The sequence below is a fragment of the Fusarium falciforme genome, chromosome 1 (genome assembly GCF_026873545.1).
Source record: "Fusarium falciforme chromosome 1, complete sequence".
NCBI lineage: Eukaryota > Fungi > Ascomycota > Sordariomycetes > Hypocreales > Nectriaceae > Fusarium > Fusarium falciforme.
In genome coordinates this window covers 2975853-2993279 of record NC_070544.1, presented here as the reverse complement: position 1 = coordinate 2993279, position 17427 = coordinate 2975853, and the positions used below count along the sequence as shown (strand labels likewise).

Sequence of the window (17427 nt, the reverse complement as noted above, 5' to 3'; positions counted from 1 at the left end):
CTTGGGTCCAATCCATGGAAGCCCGCCCTAAGTTTCTGGGCCTCGATGAGGTGTCAGTTGTTGGTTCCCATTGTCTTGGTCTCGCGCTGGGCCACCTACACCCATGAAAGTCTACTGTGCTGTTGTGGGCCTCCACAGACAGGCCGGCCGTCATCCTCTGACCGTGGCAGTCTGTCCAGTCCTGGATACCACAGGCTGGCCATCCACTAGCGATCCACTGCAACCCACCCGCTGCATCAGAATGCAGGGCGGGGAGCTTGCCGGTACCTGGCCTGGAGCTCTGCGGCCCAGGGTCTACAGAGCACTGGACTGCACTACCTACCGGGCCTTGTGGTGGTGAGAGTCCTGGGAGGGAAAAAGAGTCGGAGTAACCAATCCAGTGAAAGCTCCGCCGGCGTTTGCTCCAACCGTTGGCTTTGGTTGTCCACTGGAGAGAATGGAAATTCGGCGGGAGCTCCACCAAAACCAAAGGAAGGTGCCGTTGGCTTGTACCTTTCGAGCCCTGTGAGGCCGCCGCGGTCTGTACCTTAGATTATCGCGCGACGCTTGTATTCACCCTGCCCGGACCTCAACTCACTCCGTACTTTTCTGTACGTCTTGAGATATCGCCCTCTCCCCATCTCTCCCTCTCCTTCCCTACACCGGAGCTCGCTTCTGGTGCCGTTCGCAGTCGCTTGCCGTCGTTGTTGTTCATATCTGCTGCTGCTGTTCCCTCATTGTGAAGCATTCCCGTCCAGTCGAGGATCCTCCCCTTGAGAACCACACATTCTCGAGCCTCATACGACCTTGCCCTGTGCTGCCCTGCCCTGTGCCCTCGGAATACTGGCAATTTCTCATCTGCGCCTCCAACAGCTCGTGCCCATTCATCACGGACCTGCTCACTCAAGGCTGCGCTGCATTGCAGCTCAAGTGCCAGCATCCCCGTCATCGCCCTGGGCCCCCAAGCCTCTGGCAGAAGCTGGCCTGCGGATGACGAGTTGGAACGGCCGACTCCAGCAGCTGCCTCCACTGAGAGTGTCCACTCCCATTTTCATCTCTCCCCTAGAGTCCCTGGGACGGTGTGGACAGGCCCCATCCCGTCATTACTGCTCCTGCTCCTGCTCCTGCTCACTCGTTGTCGTCCGCGGATGGCTCCCACAGTTGTGAACCTGTGAGAGTCTGCCAGAGCCGGTGACGCTCTATCACCCCCTGGTCGTCTTGCGCCCTCCAGGCCCGTTTACAATTCTCCCAGTCGCCAGGTCTACCGCACTCGCTGCCCGCCCGCCGACCTACACTACGCTGCCTACGGTACAGTACCTAAACCTACCTTACCTACATACACCCACGCCTATCGAGAGTACACCTCACACCAACGCCCGCCCGCACACCAACAACGTCCAAACGCCAACGCATCGATGCTCGCTGCATGGGTCTCTAGTCCCCCGACCAGTCGCTCCGCTCGACGAGCCTGACCGATGCTCAGGCCACCATGGACCACGACATGGATATGGCCCTCCACGCGGGCCTCCAGCCGGACCTCCAAGACGTCGACTCGGGCCTTGGAAATCCCAATTTCGAGCCTCACCAAGACCTACATCGCCATCCCCAACGACACCGACTCCATCGCTCCCGCGACCTCGACCTTGACCACGAACGCCGGCTCGTCCGCGACGCTGACGCTCAAGCCCAGGCCTACCTCCAAGGCCAGCTGCCTCACGACCCTGAGCTCCGCCATCATCAGCACCCAGAGCATCACCTCCTCGATCCTGCTCTCGCAGCCGCCCCTGCATCCCATCTCGACTATCACGGCGCCTACTCCCACCCTCCCGCGCCGTACGCCGACGACGTCCTCGACCCGACCTCCGCAAACGCCCATCATGCCTTCACCCCCGTAAATCCCGACGACTTTTACAAGAGCTACCGGGCAATCCCCCTCCAGAACCACCCCGAGACACTTCCCATGGCCGCCTCCACCCCGCGCCCGTCGTTGCGCTCCAACGGTGACGGCTCTACCCCCAAGCACCCCGTTCTCTCCCCAACCAGGACCAACCTGCGTTCCGCCTCAAATCCCGTCGACAACAGGCCCGCCCTCCCGGGCTACAAGCCCACTGCATCTCACCCCAGCGTGAGGGACCTCAAGAAGCGGTTCGACCAGAACGGTGCTGCACCTTCTTCAATCCCCCGTGCCCCGGCGCATACGGGTGCTGCAGCTAAGACTAGGCGGGATGTCGGCGGCCCCAGTACACAGCCGCGAAACGGTGCAACGTCTTACTCGACATTGCGTGACGGCTCCGGCACGTCAAATAGTCCGTCTGTATCCTCCTCGTCGGCTCGTTCTCAGAGGTCCAGGTTTGTTGTCGAGGATCAGGTCTCAAATAATTCCCAATCGTTTGCGAGTCGTATAGGCAAACCACGAAGCGCCGTTAGTGGAAACCCAAATGCCTCCAAATCCATGACCAACCTAGCACAAAAATCCCCACCTCAACCAACTTCTGCTTCCCCCACACCTTCTCGTTCTCAAGGCTTGCTGTTCGGCGAGATCCTCCCCGAGCAGCGCAACCTCTTGACTGCTGGTTATGGCATTGAGGGCGTCCGCCCACGGAGGACGTCTGAATCCAGCCTGCACCATCCCTGGAGCCACCAGAGAAGCCTATCTGACCCACCAGATGTCGCCGAGCCCTCGTCCCCAAGCACCTGGTATCGTAGCCTCAACGGTGACGGTGTTGACGGCCAGCCCGCACAGGATCCCGCTCACAAAGGCCACACGCGGTCACAGAGCGATATTCCCAAATCTCAATCGGGCTCTGCCCCCTCCCGCAAGACGCCTTCTCGAAAAGGCACCGCCTCTAATACCACCGCCGGGGGTGGATCTGCGTCCAAGCTACCGCGCTCAGTGAGAAAACTCAGCAGTCCAAGCGATACGACACCCTCATCGACACGCTCCAACTCCCCCTCTACTTTCAAAAGGCCACCAACGGTTAATGGCCGAATATCAAGGGCAGGTACTCCAACAAGCCGAGCGAAAACACCGACTTCGAGAGCCAAGACACCGACGCAGGGCGGCGTCACTCGAAAAGCGGCACCTCGGTCTCTCGTCACACCAACAAGTAATAATCGGCTCCAGGCCAATATAATTGCTCCCCCGCCGAAGCTCTCTCCTCCCCTGAGGAGTTCTCGACCCCGACAACCTGTCTCCGTGGCCACCACGGCAAGCTCACGAATGAGGGCAGTAGAGAGGGCTAGGTCCCCGGCTCCCCCTTCCTTCCCACCGTCCAAGATTGCAGAGCCATCCCCTCGACGGCGAAAGATATCTGTCGGTCCGATCGATTTCGAGCAGCGGCGAGAACACATTCGACTCGCGTATACTAAGTCTATCCGTGAGAGCCAGGCCCTCGAGGCACGGCAGAAGGCAGCGGAACGAAGGCGGAGGGATATGGAGGCTACTGCAAAGGCAAAGGCAAAGGCCGCCGCTGCCGCTTCTGCCTCTACGGGGACATCACCGCGGACCCCAGAGCCAGATGCAGTCGAGTCTCCAGCGACCTCCGATATCCCACCAGTTCCGCCGATTCCAGACAGTCATGCAATGCCGGAGCCACCAGTCATCCAAGAGCCTGTTTCTCCAGAATTATCTACAGCTACAGAAGTCCAAAATGCCTTGAACGTGATAGATACTGGAGCGTCACACGGACAGGCTCATCTGGATACCCACGAGGATCACCCTTCACCAGCGATGGACGACTCGGCGATGAGTCCTGTTGATATTGCATCAGCATTACCACCAGCTGCACTGACAATTGCAAGCCCAGAAGCGACACCACCTGCTGAGTCTGTGGTCCAGGATTCAGATTCACCTACACTCGGCGTCCCTGGCAGCTTCCCAGCCCCCAGCCCTATCGCCGATGCTGTAGTACGACCTCAAACTGCAGTTTCAGCAACGTCAGAAACGACCCAGTTCGATAACGAGCCACAGACGACTCCGCCAAGGCCTGTCCTGTCTCCGCTTCAAGTGCCAATCACCATTGTCAAACCACCAAGCCCGCAGGCACAGAGGACCGTCACACCTCCAAGGGTCGAGTATCAGTACCCATTCCACGATGAGCCCGATTCGCCTTTACAGCCGAGAACCACGCACGATACGATCCAGGACTCCCATGACACGACACCGAGGCACAGCGCGGTTGAGGAGCCTGTGATACCGGGAGCGTTCACTGTATTTGAGGAGGATGTTCGCTCTCAACCAGATCATCAGTCACTGTTCGAGGCTACCATTGCCGTCTTGCCATCTCATCCACCCTACGAGGACCCGCGGCCAGCCGATGAGCCTGAAGAGACGGTGCCGTTTCCTCGCATCGAGCACGATTATGAATCAGAATGTCAGACAGAATCGGAGGCAGATGAGGGCGCTGTGCATTATCATCATGAGGATGATGGCGCTATCACCGATACCTGCACCGAGGAGACGGATGACCACAACAGAACTGAAGAGTGCAGGTCGGAATCGCAATTTGACGATCGGGTTTCTTCTCATCGGGCTTCTACCTGCGAATCTTTCGATGCTGACGGCACAGACGATCACGAATACCCCCATTATGAGCATCAGCGCCCAGAGTCTTCAACGAATCTCATGGTACCGACACTTTCTGCACCTAACCGAGCAAGTCAACAATCAGCATGGACGGACTACACGGTCGATAGCGCCGAGGTGTCTCCTGCAACCCGCTCGCCAGCCTTCCCAGACATTGATGATGAGGACGACACTGGCGACCATGGCCATGTGACAATCTTCGAAACCATGTCCATTCATAGAGATCGAGGGCCGACAATCCGACCCCTAGAGATGCACAGTACTCAGCCTGAAGTCCGTCCCTCGATAGACTCCAGTCGATCGCCATACCTAGGCCATCAGCTTCCGGAACTCGATACAGGTGATGGATTCTCGGTCCCTTATCTCTCCAACAGGGCGAGCAAGAGCTTCTCCTACTTTCCGTCACCGAATCACGAACCCCCACCTATTCCTGCCTCGACATCTGGCTCAGCGTGCAACTCTCAGAGGGCTTCTGGTGTGTTTTATGAGCAGTCACAAAGCGGAAGCACATTCATCAACTCTGAACGTGGCTCGGAAGATTATATGCCAACAATGATGACTCCTCAGTCAATGGACACAGCCTCCCTGGGGACACAGAACCAATATTTTGCCGACTCAGCGACGCTCAATGGCGACGGGGCCTCCGAGGCACAGGACAAGAACGGGCCGACAGGAAAGGAGAAGCAGCGGCTGATTCAACGTCGAAACGTAATCAAGGAACTTGTCGACACCGAGGCCGTATTTGTCCGGGATATGAATATCGTCGAAGAAATCTACAAGGGGACGGCCGAAGCATGCCCCAAGCTCGACGGCAACACTGTGAAGCTCATTTTCCGCAACACAGATGAAATCATCTCGTTCCACACTTCATTCTTTGCTCAAGTCAAGGAAGCAGTCTCAGCCGTCTATGCGATGCAGGGTCGGCGCTCGAATCTCTCCAGAGAGGGCTCATTCATGTCGGAGCCCGGTCACTTGAACCCCGCGGATATCGATGATGCCAAGGATCGGACTGTCGCGCTCGGCCCTGTTTTCAAGGCCAACATGGAAAAGATGAAGCTGGCTCATGAGGGCTTCTTGAGGAACAGTGACGGAGCGGCAAAGCGCCTCATTCAGATCCAGCAAGATCCCACTGTCAAGGTGTGGCTGAACGAGTGCAATGAGGTTGCCAAGGACTTGACAGCTGCGTGGGACTTGGACTCTCTCCTCATCAAACCAATGCAGCGCATTACCAAATACCCCAATCTCATCATGACTCTTCTCCAACACACGCCGCAGGACCACCCCGACCGAGAAGGCCTTCTTGAGGCCAAAGATATTCTCGAAACAGCCATTATCGAGATCAACAAAACCAAGAAGAACTTCGAACTGGTCGGACAAATCGTGGGAAGGAAACGGAAAGAGTCTGATGTCAAGGCTGGATTTGCGCGGGCATTCGGAAAACGAGTTGATAAGCTTCAGGGTTCGGGCAGCCGCCAATCCGAGGACGCCGACTATGCCAAGCTCAACGAGAAGTTTGGTGACGATTATCTGCGACTGCAGGTCGTGCTCCGGGACGTCGAATTCTACACGAGACAAGTTTCAGCCTATGTTCACGAGTTTCTCCAGTATTTGTCGTCGATTGAGCTGGTCATGAGACTCCAACCTGGAAACTATCCCGAGTTGGAGAGCAAGTGGGTTCAATTCAACATCTCGATACAGGATTTGGAAAAGGTTGCGCTTGAGGAACATGTAAGTGAAGAAAGACATCCCGATGAAGTCATGCTGACAAGTCATAGCTGTCACAAGTTCGAAAGCATGTTATTGAGCCGTTTGAACATGTTATCAAGGCATATGGCAACCCATCGCTGGCCATGAAGAAGCGACAAAAGCGCCGCGTGGACTTTGAGCGTTACGAGCAGTTGAAGCGTGCGGGTAAGAGCATCGACTCGAAACTCAACGAGCTTGTCGAGCAATACGAGGCCCTGAACGACACCCTCAAGAAGGAGCTTCCGAAACTGTCTGCCCTGACAGAAAAGATCGGCAACATTTGTCTTGGCAACTTTGTCAATATCCAGGCGAAGTGGTACGGTATCTGGAAGGAGAAGATGAAGGTGGTGCTGGGTGACTGCCCCGACATGCCAGACCTCAAGGAGGTTGTTGCCACCTTCCATCGAGATTTCCCATACGCACAAGAGCAGGTGGCCAATGTTGGGATCCTCAACCCTGCATATCGTGGCAGAGTCTCTCAATCAACTACACGAAGCATGGATGAAGCATCGTCCCTCAGGATACGGTCACGCCCATCGGAGAACGATTCGCGAGGCCGGGGTCATTCCGTCAATGGCGAACAGGCACCAGGTCTCCCACCTCCAGATGTGCTCAAGCGTCACAGCGGCTCATACACCATGTCACCCACCAGCGCTGGAGCGGGAACCATCCCCAGTCCGCACCAGTATTACTACCGTGATTATTATGCTGGTATCAGCAGTCACCAGCAAGGCACTGCGTCACCCTTATCCCCAGAGATGCCAGGCAGCTCACGGTCCTTTGCTGCTTCGACCAGACCAAGCACGGGACGAAGCTTTGATTCTGGTGGTCTTCCAAGACAGAGCTCCGACTCGAACACGCACCACCTCCGAGATTCGCACACCACATACAGTTCTCAAAACCAGCCTCAGGAAGGACGGCGGTTCTCTGGCCTCTTCCACTCAGCATTGCCGATGGCTGACGGACCGGAAGACAGTGCCCGGTCGTCCCGTGCATCATCACGGGAACGGGGACCGACAGCAGATGGGTACAATGTGCTCTGGCTAGCAGCATCGTTATTTGAATTCAACATTGCTACGACAAAGCATGAAGCCGGTTACCCATACCTGGTTTATCAGGCTGGCGAGGTAAGTAAACCGTCTCGCGGGATGACAAAGGGGATTGACTGACTCCTGTTCCAGATTTTCGATGTGATCGCGGAGAAAGGAGAGCTCTGGTTGGCAAAGAACCAGGACGATCCCAGTGACCAGGTCGGATGGATCTGGTCGAAACATTTTGCCAAGCTGGCCGATTTCTAGCGGCGGCAAAGCTGCAACTCATGCATCAGCAAGCAAGCGATGACTTGACTTTACTATTGAACTACGTAATGCATCAAAGAGGTTATGTACTAGGACTAAAGAGGGGGCTATGGGCGTTTATTCCACGGACATGCGATTTGGAACGCAACGAGGAGGAAAGGCGCTCAGCGATGAGAGCCCGTCTTTCCTTTTGGTTTCTTGATCTTCTTTACCACCTTTTGTTCTTTGCTTCATGGATCAGACACTGACCCTTGATTATTCTGGAAGTTGCGTTATTGTGTTTGCGTGTGCGGTTTGATCCAGGAGCTCTCATTTGTTTGGACTTGTGTATTGTGGTTTGGCTCTCCTTTAATGTCCTCGAATGGCGAGAAGTACAAGTACAGCAGGGGTCACATCACATCAGAGGAGGTGGAAGAAAGCATCCATGTGTCGAGGACTAGGAGAGGAGGAAGGGAGCTCGGCGTTCAGAAGAAAATACCAACAGCGTATGTAAGATTTCGGATGTTGCGGGTGGAGGAACAAGGAGAAAACATGGCGGGCAGGGCTCGCATTGCTAGCGTTGCACCATGAATATTACAGGCTCATATTAAACTAGGAAGGGCATGCATAAGAGACAAGGGAGGAGGGTACTGAGCCGAGTTTGGAATGAGATACCAGAACAATAAATGATTATCAAAGGATTGAGGCACGGTGTTGTGCGTGACAAGGAGACCGATCAGGGTGGAACCAGCTACCCAGCGGTTGAACAAATTGGATATTCCAAAAGTCATAGGTGGGATGTACTGTAGAATCGAAATAATGGACCCTGTCAATGTCGAGACAATCTATCAAGTCGTGATATAGGTTTTATATCCATAGAGTAGCAAAGATCTACACCAAGTGGACTCTTGCCCCAGACTTTGTTCCCGTTGATATGTGACTCTGAACTAAAACCCCAGACTTTGGCGGAGGCTCTTCCCGCCCGCCCACTACAGGCGGGCAGGAGCCGATGATGGGCCTACCGAAAAGGGAAACGAGAACCATCCCACCTTCCTAGCCACCCTCCCTTAAACAAGAGAAAGGGGCACGAGGGGGCAGGTACATTACATTAGGTACAGTAAGAGTTGCAGCGGAGTCAGACCGCACCTTCCTTGTAACAGAAATAGATCTCGCCTTCTCCTCCAAGGATTCATTATCTCTAGCATCTGCCAAGCCTTTTTTTCTGTCCTCATCTTCCTCTCGCTTCATTTATACCCTGGTACAAGCTACGTAAGAAAAGGTACCCGTCTATTCTTGCTTCCGTTCCATGACCCACACAACACGAAATGCCCGCGACAGGCTCGCTACAAGAGCAGGGGGGGCATGGAGAGTACCCGCAACAGCCTGAGCAGCAGCAGCAACAGCAGCATCATCAGCGACTTGACGAGCAGCAATGTAGCAACTCTGAACCTCAGACTCTGCCTCAAACTCAGCAGCAACAGAACCAGCGCTCACGGTCGCGACCACAGCATCAGAGCCCTCGACGGCCCCCGTCCAGCACGCACCTCGCCGTCCCTTCAGCATCCGCCGCCCGCTCGTCTTCCCCGTCATCGTCCTTCTCGTTTGTGGCCACGCCTTCCGCGACGCCTTCGCCTTCGGCCTCGGTCTTGTCCATTGACGTGTCACACTCCTCCAGGGAAGCTTCTCCTCCGATACAGACACCCTCTTCCTCCAGCGCCGAGGCCCATAACGGCCGTGCCCTCCGGCAATTCGACACGACCGACGATCGCGAAGACAGCTTCGACAGGGACAGCGAGGATTACGGGCGCGAAAGATATAACCCGGCCAACATGGCGAGCTGGTCGGGAACCCCCTCGATCAAGGGCAACACCGAGGCGGTGCGAATGGTGTTGTTGAACTTTATTACCATTGGCGTGACGTACGTGTCTTTTTGTCATGATACCACCACCATATAGAGTCCGAGCCGCTAACTCGTGTCGCCTACTTCAGCTTCACATGGGGTGTTGAAATGACATGTTAGTCTACAATTCCTAGTTGAGCTATCAATTGCTAACGCTCGTACAGATTGCACGCCGTATCTGCTTAATCTCGGCCTTAGCAAGAGCAGCACCTCTCTAGTCTGGATTGCTGGCCCATTATCCGGCCTCGTAGTCCAACCCGTCGTTGGAGTCATTGCGGACGAGAGCAAGTCAAGATGGGGTCGTCGACGACCGCTCATGGTCATTGGCTCTATAATTGTCGCCATCAACCTTCTCGTCCTTGGTTTTACACGAGAGATTGTGGGATGGGTGGTGAAAGACGAGGAGGGGGCAAAACGTCCTACAATAGTGCTAGCTGTTCTGGCCATCTATGTTGTGGACTTTGCCATCAACGCTGGTTGGTGTTTTAACCATGCGCAATGTTGGTGTCTTCTTGCTAACAGATTCAGTAATGTCATGCGCAAAGAGTCTCGTTGTAGATACTCTACCATTGGACAAGCAACAGTCGGGCGCAGCTTGGTGTAGGTTTAACTCTACTTGGTTTGCATGCATAGCTAACGCCCTCTCATATAGCGAGTCGCATGTCTGCCATCGGCCACATGATTGCCTATGGTGCTGGAGCTGTTGACTTGGTGCAAATATTTGGAACCACGCTCGGCTCTACGCAGTTCAAGCAGCTCACTGTCATCTCGACAGTGTCCATCCTAGGCTCAACAGCTCTCACATGCTGGGCCGTCACAGAGCGCGTATTGATCTCATCCAAGCCTACTCAGCACCAGGGACGGTTCAAGGTCTTCCGTCAGATCTACTCGACGCTGCTCAACCTTCCTCCTCGAATCCAGTCCATCTGCTGGGCCCAGTTCTGGGCGTGGATCGGCTGGTTCCCCTTTCTCTTTTACAGCACCACGTGGGTAGGCGAGACGTACTTCCGCTACGACGTGCCAGCCGACGCGAGAAAGTCTGAGGATACTCTTGGAGCGATCGGGCGTATTGGTAGCACTGCGCTCGTCATCTACTCCATCATCACCTTTGTCGGGGCTTGGGTGCTGCCCATGTTTGTGCAGTCGCCCGAAGACAATTCGTATACTCACCGGCCGCCCCAGGCCATCGCAGGCTTCTTGACACGCTTCAACAAGGTGAAGCCGAGTTTACTCACTGCATGGATGATTGGGCACTTGATGTTTGCTGGCGCCATGTCACTGGCGCCCTTTGCGACGAGCTTCCGATTCGCGACAGCGCTGGTGTGCCTCTGCGGCATGTGAGTGACAGATCCCCTTTAAGTGTCGTGTTTTCATACTCACGAGTAACCTACAGACCGTGGACACTTGCCATGTGGGCGCCATCCGCTTTTCTCGGCGTTGAGGTCAACAAACTCAGCGGCGGCGCCGGTGCCGACGGCACATATCGTCGCATCTCGGACGAGCCCGATATCGAGCTGCCGGAACTCGACTCGGATGAGGCTCCTCTGCGTCTAGAGCATGGGTCGGGCGACTCACCTCCGACGGCATCGACGGGCGAGCTCTCGGGTATCTACTTTGGCATTCTCAATATCTACACGACGCTACCACAGTTTGTCGGAACCTTCATCTCCACCATCGTGTTTGCCATCCTGGAGCCGGGAAAGAGCCCTGAGCTGGCTGGAGACTCAAAGAAACCGTCAGATCCGACTGGACCGAATGCGATTGCGGTTTGCTTGTTCATCGGCGCCATGAGCAGCTTGGTCGCGGCGCATGTAACGCGGAAGCTGAAAGATCTATAGCTTGGGTATTCACAGGGCTGAGGACTGTCTTGCATAGACACGGCATCAGCAATATAGAGTTTCGAATTCTCGTACTGAATTTGGGTATAATAGCGCATTGGTAGGGAAGGCGAAACAGGTATATACTCTGGGCAACTAGACGCGGCAGGACCGGAGTCTGGCTGGGAAGATGGAGCACGTCTATAGAGGTGCTGCGATGCTTAGAATCATATATCAAGATATGGCCAGAGATGGCCTCTAAGTCTGAGGGTAGTAATATGAATGAATACGTCCACGCTGTCCCATGTACAAGGCAGAAATGACAGATCTCGCAAAGGGTATCCCCAACAACACCGTTGTCGCGCCTCTTGCACCGCCGTCCGTCATCCCCGGTCGCTTCCTGTTATATCCATCGTCGTCATGGCGTTGACGAGCTGAGCTGCCAACGCGCACACCACACGCGCATGCGCAGCGCAGCACAGTCTTCTACTTATCCTTCTCGTTCTCGGCCTCGGACACCTTCTCCCACTCGTCCTCGGTGCTGACGCTCGAATGAGTACCACCAGCAGCGACGCGCTGCGTCACCTCGCCCTTTGCCTCGACGGGCTCCAGCCCCGCGGCGGCGGCGGCATCAAGAGTCGTGGGATCCTTGGCAGGCGGCGCCTTGCTCGGGACGGCAGCGGCGGGTGCGGCTGGGGCGGAGGAGGCCTTCTCAACTTCGGTCTCGGTCTCGTCTTCGTCGTCGGTGGTGGTGTCGTCCCGGGCGGCCTCGCGCTTCTCCCTCTCCTCCTTCTCGCGCTGCTCGCGCTGCGCGACGGCCAGCTCGGCGGCGAACCAGTTGACGCTCCACCACAGGCCGGCGCACAGGATGGAGAGGACGAGGCAGTGGATGTTGTAGGTGGCGACGAGCAGGAGGAGGAGGACGAGCTGGAGGGCGGCGAAGGAGCCGTTGGCGGCCTTGAGTAGGGTGGGCGTTGGGCCGGGCGTAAAGATGCCCTCCCAGAGCTCGACGAAGAAGGACGACATGGCGGGGGAGGGGTTTTCCAGGGTGTGTGTGTGAGGGTGTTGCTGGGATGTGTGAGGTGGTGTATATTCGGCGGTAGAGTTGCGCTTTTAGTTTCGCGGTTGAGACGTGAGCTTCTTCTTCTCCTCTTCTTCCTTCTCTCTCTTGACCAGATTCCTAGTGTTGTTGTTGCTGCTGGTCTTTATGGGCAGAGGCGGTCGCTGCCTGGCGACCACTCTACGTCGCTAATAGAGCCCAAGTACCAACCAGCGGCGCTGAAGTGTCTTAATCTTTGCGCTTTTTTTTCAACGAGCAACCGTGTCCGTAACAAGATAAAAGAACACGTTTGTCTATAGAGACAAGGAAGAAACGCGTGTCAAACAGTAAATGTTGGTTCTTTTTTAAGTAAAAGACGCTGTCGTTTTCGGGTGTGAATGAGAGATCATGCGGTCAAGGGAGACACGAGAGTGAAAGATGATGGATTACATAAGACTCACTCTCGAGACCTGCCAGTCGGATATCACAAGCTTTATCTCATGACCACGATGTTGTAGGTACAGATTTTAATGTAACTCGTCTTCCTTTTTGCTTGTGAGACCTAATATTCACCATCGGCCTATTCCCTTCTTTGTTGTCCTTCATAGCTACACTGCAGACGAACGAGAGCTGTTCGAAGCGAACCCAAGCCACGAAACGTGGTGGAGCTCTCGCATAAGGCGAGATTCGATAATAAGGCCGAGAAACGCGTGGTCGACGACGCCATAAAGACGAAACGCAGCATGTGAAACTGTCATAAGCCTAGATGTTGACGCTCGATCAATGACATGGTGATATGGCCGAGTCGCTTACCCTATACTGCCTCGCCCAACAGCTTCGGACGGCACCACCGCCTCATTTCAAATGGGGAATAAACGACGCAATGTCCAAGGTGAATGAAACCCTTGAATAATTCAAGGTACATGTGTATTGTTGAGGTTGTGTATGCAAAGCCCTGTTTGTCTTCCATGCTTAAGTGTGCGAGTTGGTTGTCAAGACACGAGCACAAGATGCTCCTCAGATACGCTTGGTGAAACTAACTTCCCGAAGACGATAAGGATAGAAAAGAGCAACTGAAAAAAAACCAAAGGTCTCAGATATTTTCGTATAGGATGCTGGAGATTCTGTATCCCCGTAGCATATACACCCTAATCTTAGCAAAGACAGCTCATGCGATCAATACTTCATCGAGACATGATGTTTCTTTTTGTGTAAGACCACATTTGTAGCTATAAACTGCCATAATCCTAGGCTAACAGCTCATGATAGAGACTCGTGCCCCTGAAGCCGTATTGATAGCTATAGACAGATGGTTTTGACGAAATACAGACGATATCGGAACCCCAAACCTACATAGGCAAAATAGGTTAGCAGCCAGCAACATCAGAACAGAACTATCATGCCTACATCCAAGCACTCCCCCCCTCCCCCATCAGTCAAGTCCACGAAGGTTAGCCCCCCTCCACGAGGAAACACACTCTAGTTTCAGGGACTACGCTCGAGCTCCAACATCATGGTGAGCACTGCCGACTTCGTTCTGCTGCCGAGGGTTCTATGCACTACGACTGAGCTTTAACACCTGCCAAATACCTTTCCAAGGCGCTTAAGCTGATTCGTATCGAGAACTGCAGTACTTCCGCGTCATATATGACACAACTTAGGGATTGTTCTACGTTTCTAGCCCTCCTTGGACTAACACCACATGCTGCAATTGACCAAGCATCAGCATCGTGATAGCATTTCAAGTCCAGAGCTCATGAGGCCATCCCATGGTGAGTTCTTGTCATAAAAAACAGTGCTCGTCCATCGTCAATGAACCCTCCTTACTATCTCGACCACCCCTCCGCTCCTCTAGATCGCTTCCAGCTTGCTCCTTGCCAATATCAACGCATATGGCAAACAAATATTAGCAATGACGGTTATAAATGACCACGTTTAGGTTCGTCTCCTTGGCTGTAAACTACGCCGCAGTTCCTCCCAAGACAACGTCACTTACACCATCCAAACTTGGCAGAGACTGCCCAAGGCAGATTTTCTCGACAACGAGCCCCTTACTTTTTGCGATCAGGGCCTGAACGCAACTGGCGGTTCTGGCGCCTGGCTAATTCGAGGCCCAGAAGCATTGCGTGTGCTCTTGGAGGCGACCCAAAGGATGCGCAGGAGCCCTCATCGAGTGCTTCATCACATGGAAATAGCCCCATGCTCCATCCCCAGTGAACCCATAGCCCCTCATGATTGCCACTTCATATAGCTCCATTATCGCTTCAGGCGTCACACCATTTGCCAGTACTGCTATCTCGCCATGCCGTACCATACCCAAGGGTGAATTGTAGATTAGTGGATCGTCCCACTGTGAATCTCCTCGTCGCAGGAAATGGGCAATTGTGAAGCGTAGGAAGGGTTCGCAAGGGCCCCTCAATATTGCTTAGACACCTTCTCAAGAGATGCTTTAACACAGGAGGATGAAGATCCCCGTGGTCAGTTTTCCAAAAGGACGAAGGATTCTCGGTACCACCCATCTGCAATATCTTTGTGAGGCGTTCAACATCTGGTGGGGACTCTGGCCAAGTTCATCAGAGCTAGACTTACAACAACACACCGAACTACCGCAGCTCCATTTCCAAGAACCGCATCCTGATGGCGTAGGATCTCATGTGTAGACGATCATGAAACGTGCCCAGGCACCATGTTCCAAACTTGCCGGGCGTAAACATCTGTGCTGACCTGCTTCTGCGGTTCCCCTGACCTGGTATTCTCATCGACCTTGGATCCCGGCAGACGCAGCACTGTTCCAACTCCGTATTAGAACCAATACAGCATGACCAATATCCCGTTTAGACAGTAGTGGTTCTCAGCTCGTCAAGGCTGAGAGTGCCTGGTCGGACGTCCCCTATAATGTCTTGCACCATTAGCCATCTTGCAGCCAATTTCGGCGTTCCACGGATGCATCTGACACTGGCGGCATGACAAAGCACGATGCTTGGTGTTCAGCCCGGCTGCGCTCATGACAAGAAAGACATACTGCCCTGCGTTATGTCATGATCGTTCCTTGGCGGGCCAGACACGAGCTAGCTAGTGGTAAATCGCCGCTGAAGGTTAACACCGAACAGGTATTGATCGACTTCTGTAGGCAGCGACAATTCAATCTGCAAGCTACTGTAGCCCTTGTCGATCGATGCTAAGCCCCCTCAAGTGATAGCGGCCAGTAGTTAGTGGCATCCGGAGGGTTTCGGTGTGCGTGAATCGCAACCGTTTGACGGTCATGTCCGGAGACATTTTCGGGGGGGTTTTCTTATCAACACGGGGCCGTGGTTGATGCGTCCTTGTCTGAAACGTGGGTGGCGGTCTTCATTCGTGAATAGTTGTTTTACGGTCCTTGACCTGGGGAAGACTTGGTGCCATTTGGAATGGCTCGGTCGGACGTGGCTCAAGCCTCACATCATGTTCAGCTGTTCCAAAATCGACTTGGTGTCAAACCCATGTCGTTGACCCTAGACGAGTGGGGATGCCGCGCGCGTCGGTCACACCTTATTGCTTCAGAACCGAACCCATTGAGACCTGTCTCTGAACGTCGAAACTCGCCAGGAAAGGGGCGCTCTGGGGAACGACCGTCTGCAGGGCTGCGCCGGTCCACCTCCACCCGCCACAACCTTCCCATGACCGTCTAAATGCCGGTCTGGTATCAGTCAAATACCTTGCGAGAAGCAATAAGGCATTTCTGATGCCCAATGTTGTAGTTGGACCTACCTGGACTGGGTTAGAACGGGCCTGGAACTGGTTGGCGTTCCTTGGCATCCTTGAGCCTTTTGTGAAATCTTGATAACCGTGGTCCAGACATGACGAATTGAAATCCATCGGCGATACTGGCGAAGAACTGCGTGAAATCCCTAGCGTTTGCCATCTTGGTCATGCCTAGGCTCGTTGGACAAATGTGGCTTTTCGTGAGCTCCTGGGTCAGCATCTTTATTCAAACCTAGTTTACTGTGCCCGACAACATTGAAACAAGTGCTGACTCAACCAACTTTCCAGATCTAGACGAGATAGACGTTTGGGCTGGTCGATCTGGAGCTGGCAAGCGGGATTTGGGTCTGACATTAGGGGATCGAGGATAAGTACCAAGACTAGTGGGTGTAAGGTACGCATCCCTGGCAGTCAAACTACTTACCCTCCCCCGAAAATTACCCCATCATACCATGATAGAGGTGTCGATTGCAGTGCCCGGTGCAACTCTGAGTTCCCTCCATCACCGAGTGAGTGGCTTGTCCAGAGTGCCAGTTTCCAACGGGCGTGTAACAGTGAAAACAAGCAAAGGTGACTGCTGGTCACCGGTGAGCGATGAAACATGCGAATGCAGGGCTCACTTTTGCTTTGCCCCAATGCATGAGTTGTCATATAACGAGTGTTTCGAGTTGTGAAGCTATTTTTGAAGCCTCTGTCACGGTCTGATGATGCGGAGGAGGCTGTGTTGAAGCTGTGAGAGAAAAGTCGCGAAGATCTATCAACCGCCTGTGGCGTGGCTCGCGAGGGATGCCGATGCGATGCGATGCGATGGCGTGGGCGGGCGGTGGGTGAGAAGCGCGATACCGCAGTCCAGGGCTCAGGCTCTGATCTGTAACGAGGGTTGCAGTGAGCTCCAGCCTAGGAGCCGGTTGTGTCAAGGGGGGAAGAGGTAACGCAAGCCCTGCGAGGCATGCGCAACGCGATGTCTACCGGCATGGACCTTGAAGCTGAATGGGCCGGGGTCTGGAAGGGAGAGACAGTCAGCGGTCCACGGGGCCAAGCTATGATCAAGCCAATTCTTCCGATTGGGGCTCTGCGCACACCGGGGCCACGACGCTAGAGCTGCTGATCCACGTCAATGTCCTTTTGTCGCACTGCGCCTTCTGGCCTCGATGATCCCCGCTTTCTTGAGCAATGGTTGTTTGCGCGCCTGTGCTAGCAGATAGGGAAGCATTCATTGGATCGATTAGACGCCGTCAGCGCTGGGCCACTTCCGTCTGGGGCAGTTTACGAGCGTCGGGCCCAAGCCCCTACTAGCCACCATCGACTAAGTTAAGTGACTGGTGGAGAGCCCTGTGTTGCAA

The 17427-nt window shown here is 54.5% G+C and overlaps 3 protein-coding genes across 3 annotated transcripts; 2 read left to right on the top strand and 1 right to left on the bottom strand.

Annotated features, from left to right (window-relative positions):
• Positions 1–1468: 1468 nt before the first annotated feature.
• On the top strand, positions 1469–7608 carry NCS54_00080800 (DH domain-containing protein; the record flags this gene model as incomplete). Its single annotated transcript, XM_053146447.1, has 3 exons — positions 1469–6292; positions 6340–7437; positions 7492–7608. The coding sequence occupies 3 exons, from the start codon at positions 1469–1471 to the stop codon at positions 7606–7608; spliced, it is 6039 nt and encodes a 2012-aa protein (XP_053002422.1).
• Positions 7609–8912: 1304 nt separating this feature from the next.
• NCS54_00080700 (Hypothetical protein) lies at positions 8913–11325 on the top strand (the record flags this gene model as incomplete). The annotated part of the gene is made up of 6 exons (XM_053146446.1): positions 8913–9505; positions 9577–9602; positions 9652–9963; positions 10016–10087; positions 10140–10824; positions 10881–11325. The coding sequence occupies 6 exons, from the start codon at positions 8913–8915 to the stop codon at positions 11323–11325; spliced, it is 2133 nt and encodes a 710-aa protein (XP_053002421.1).
• Positions 11326–11790: 465 nt separating this feature from the next.
• On the bottom strand, positions 11791–12330 carry NCS54_00080600 (Hypothetical protein; the record flags this gene model as incomplete). The annotated part of the gene is made up of 1 exon (XM_053146445.1): positions 11791–12330. The coding sequence occupies one exon, from the start codon at positions 12328–12330 to the stop codon at positions 11791–11793; it is 540 nt and encodes a 179-aa protein (XP_053002420.1).
• Between the last annotated feature and the right edge of the window lie 5097 nt (positions 12331–17427).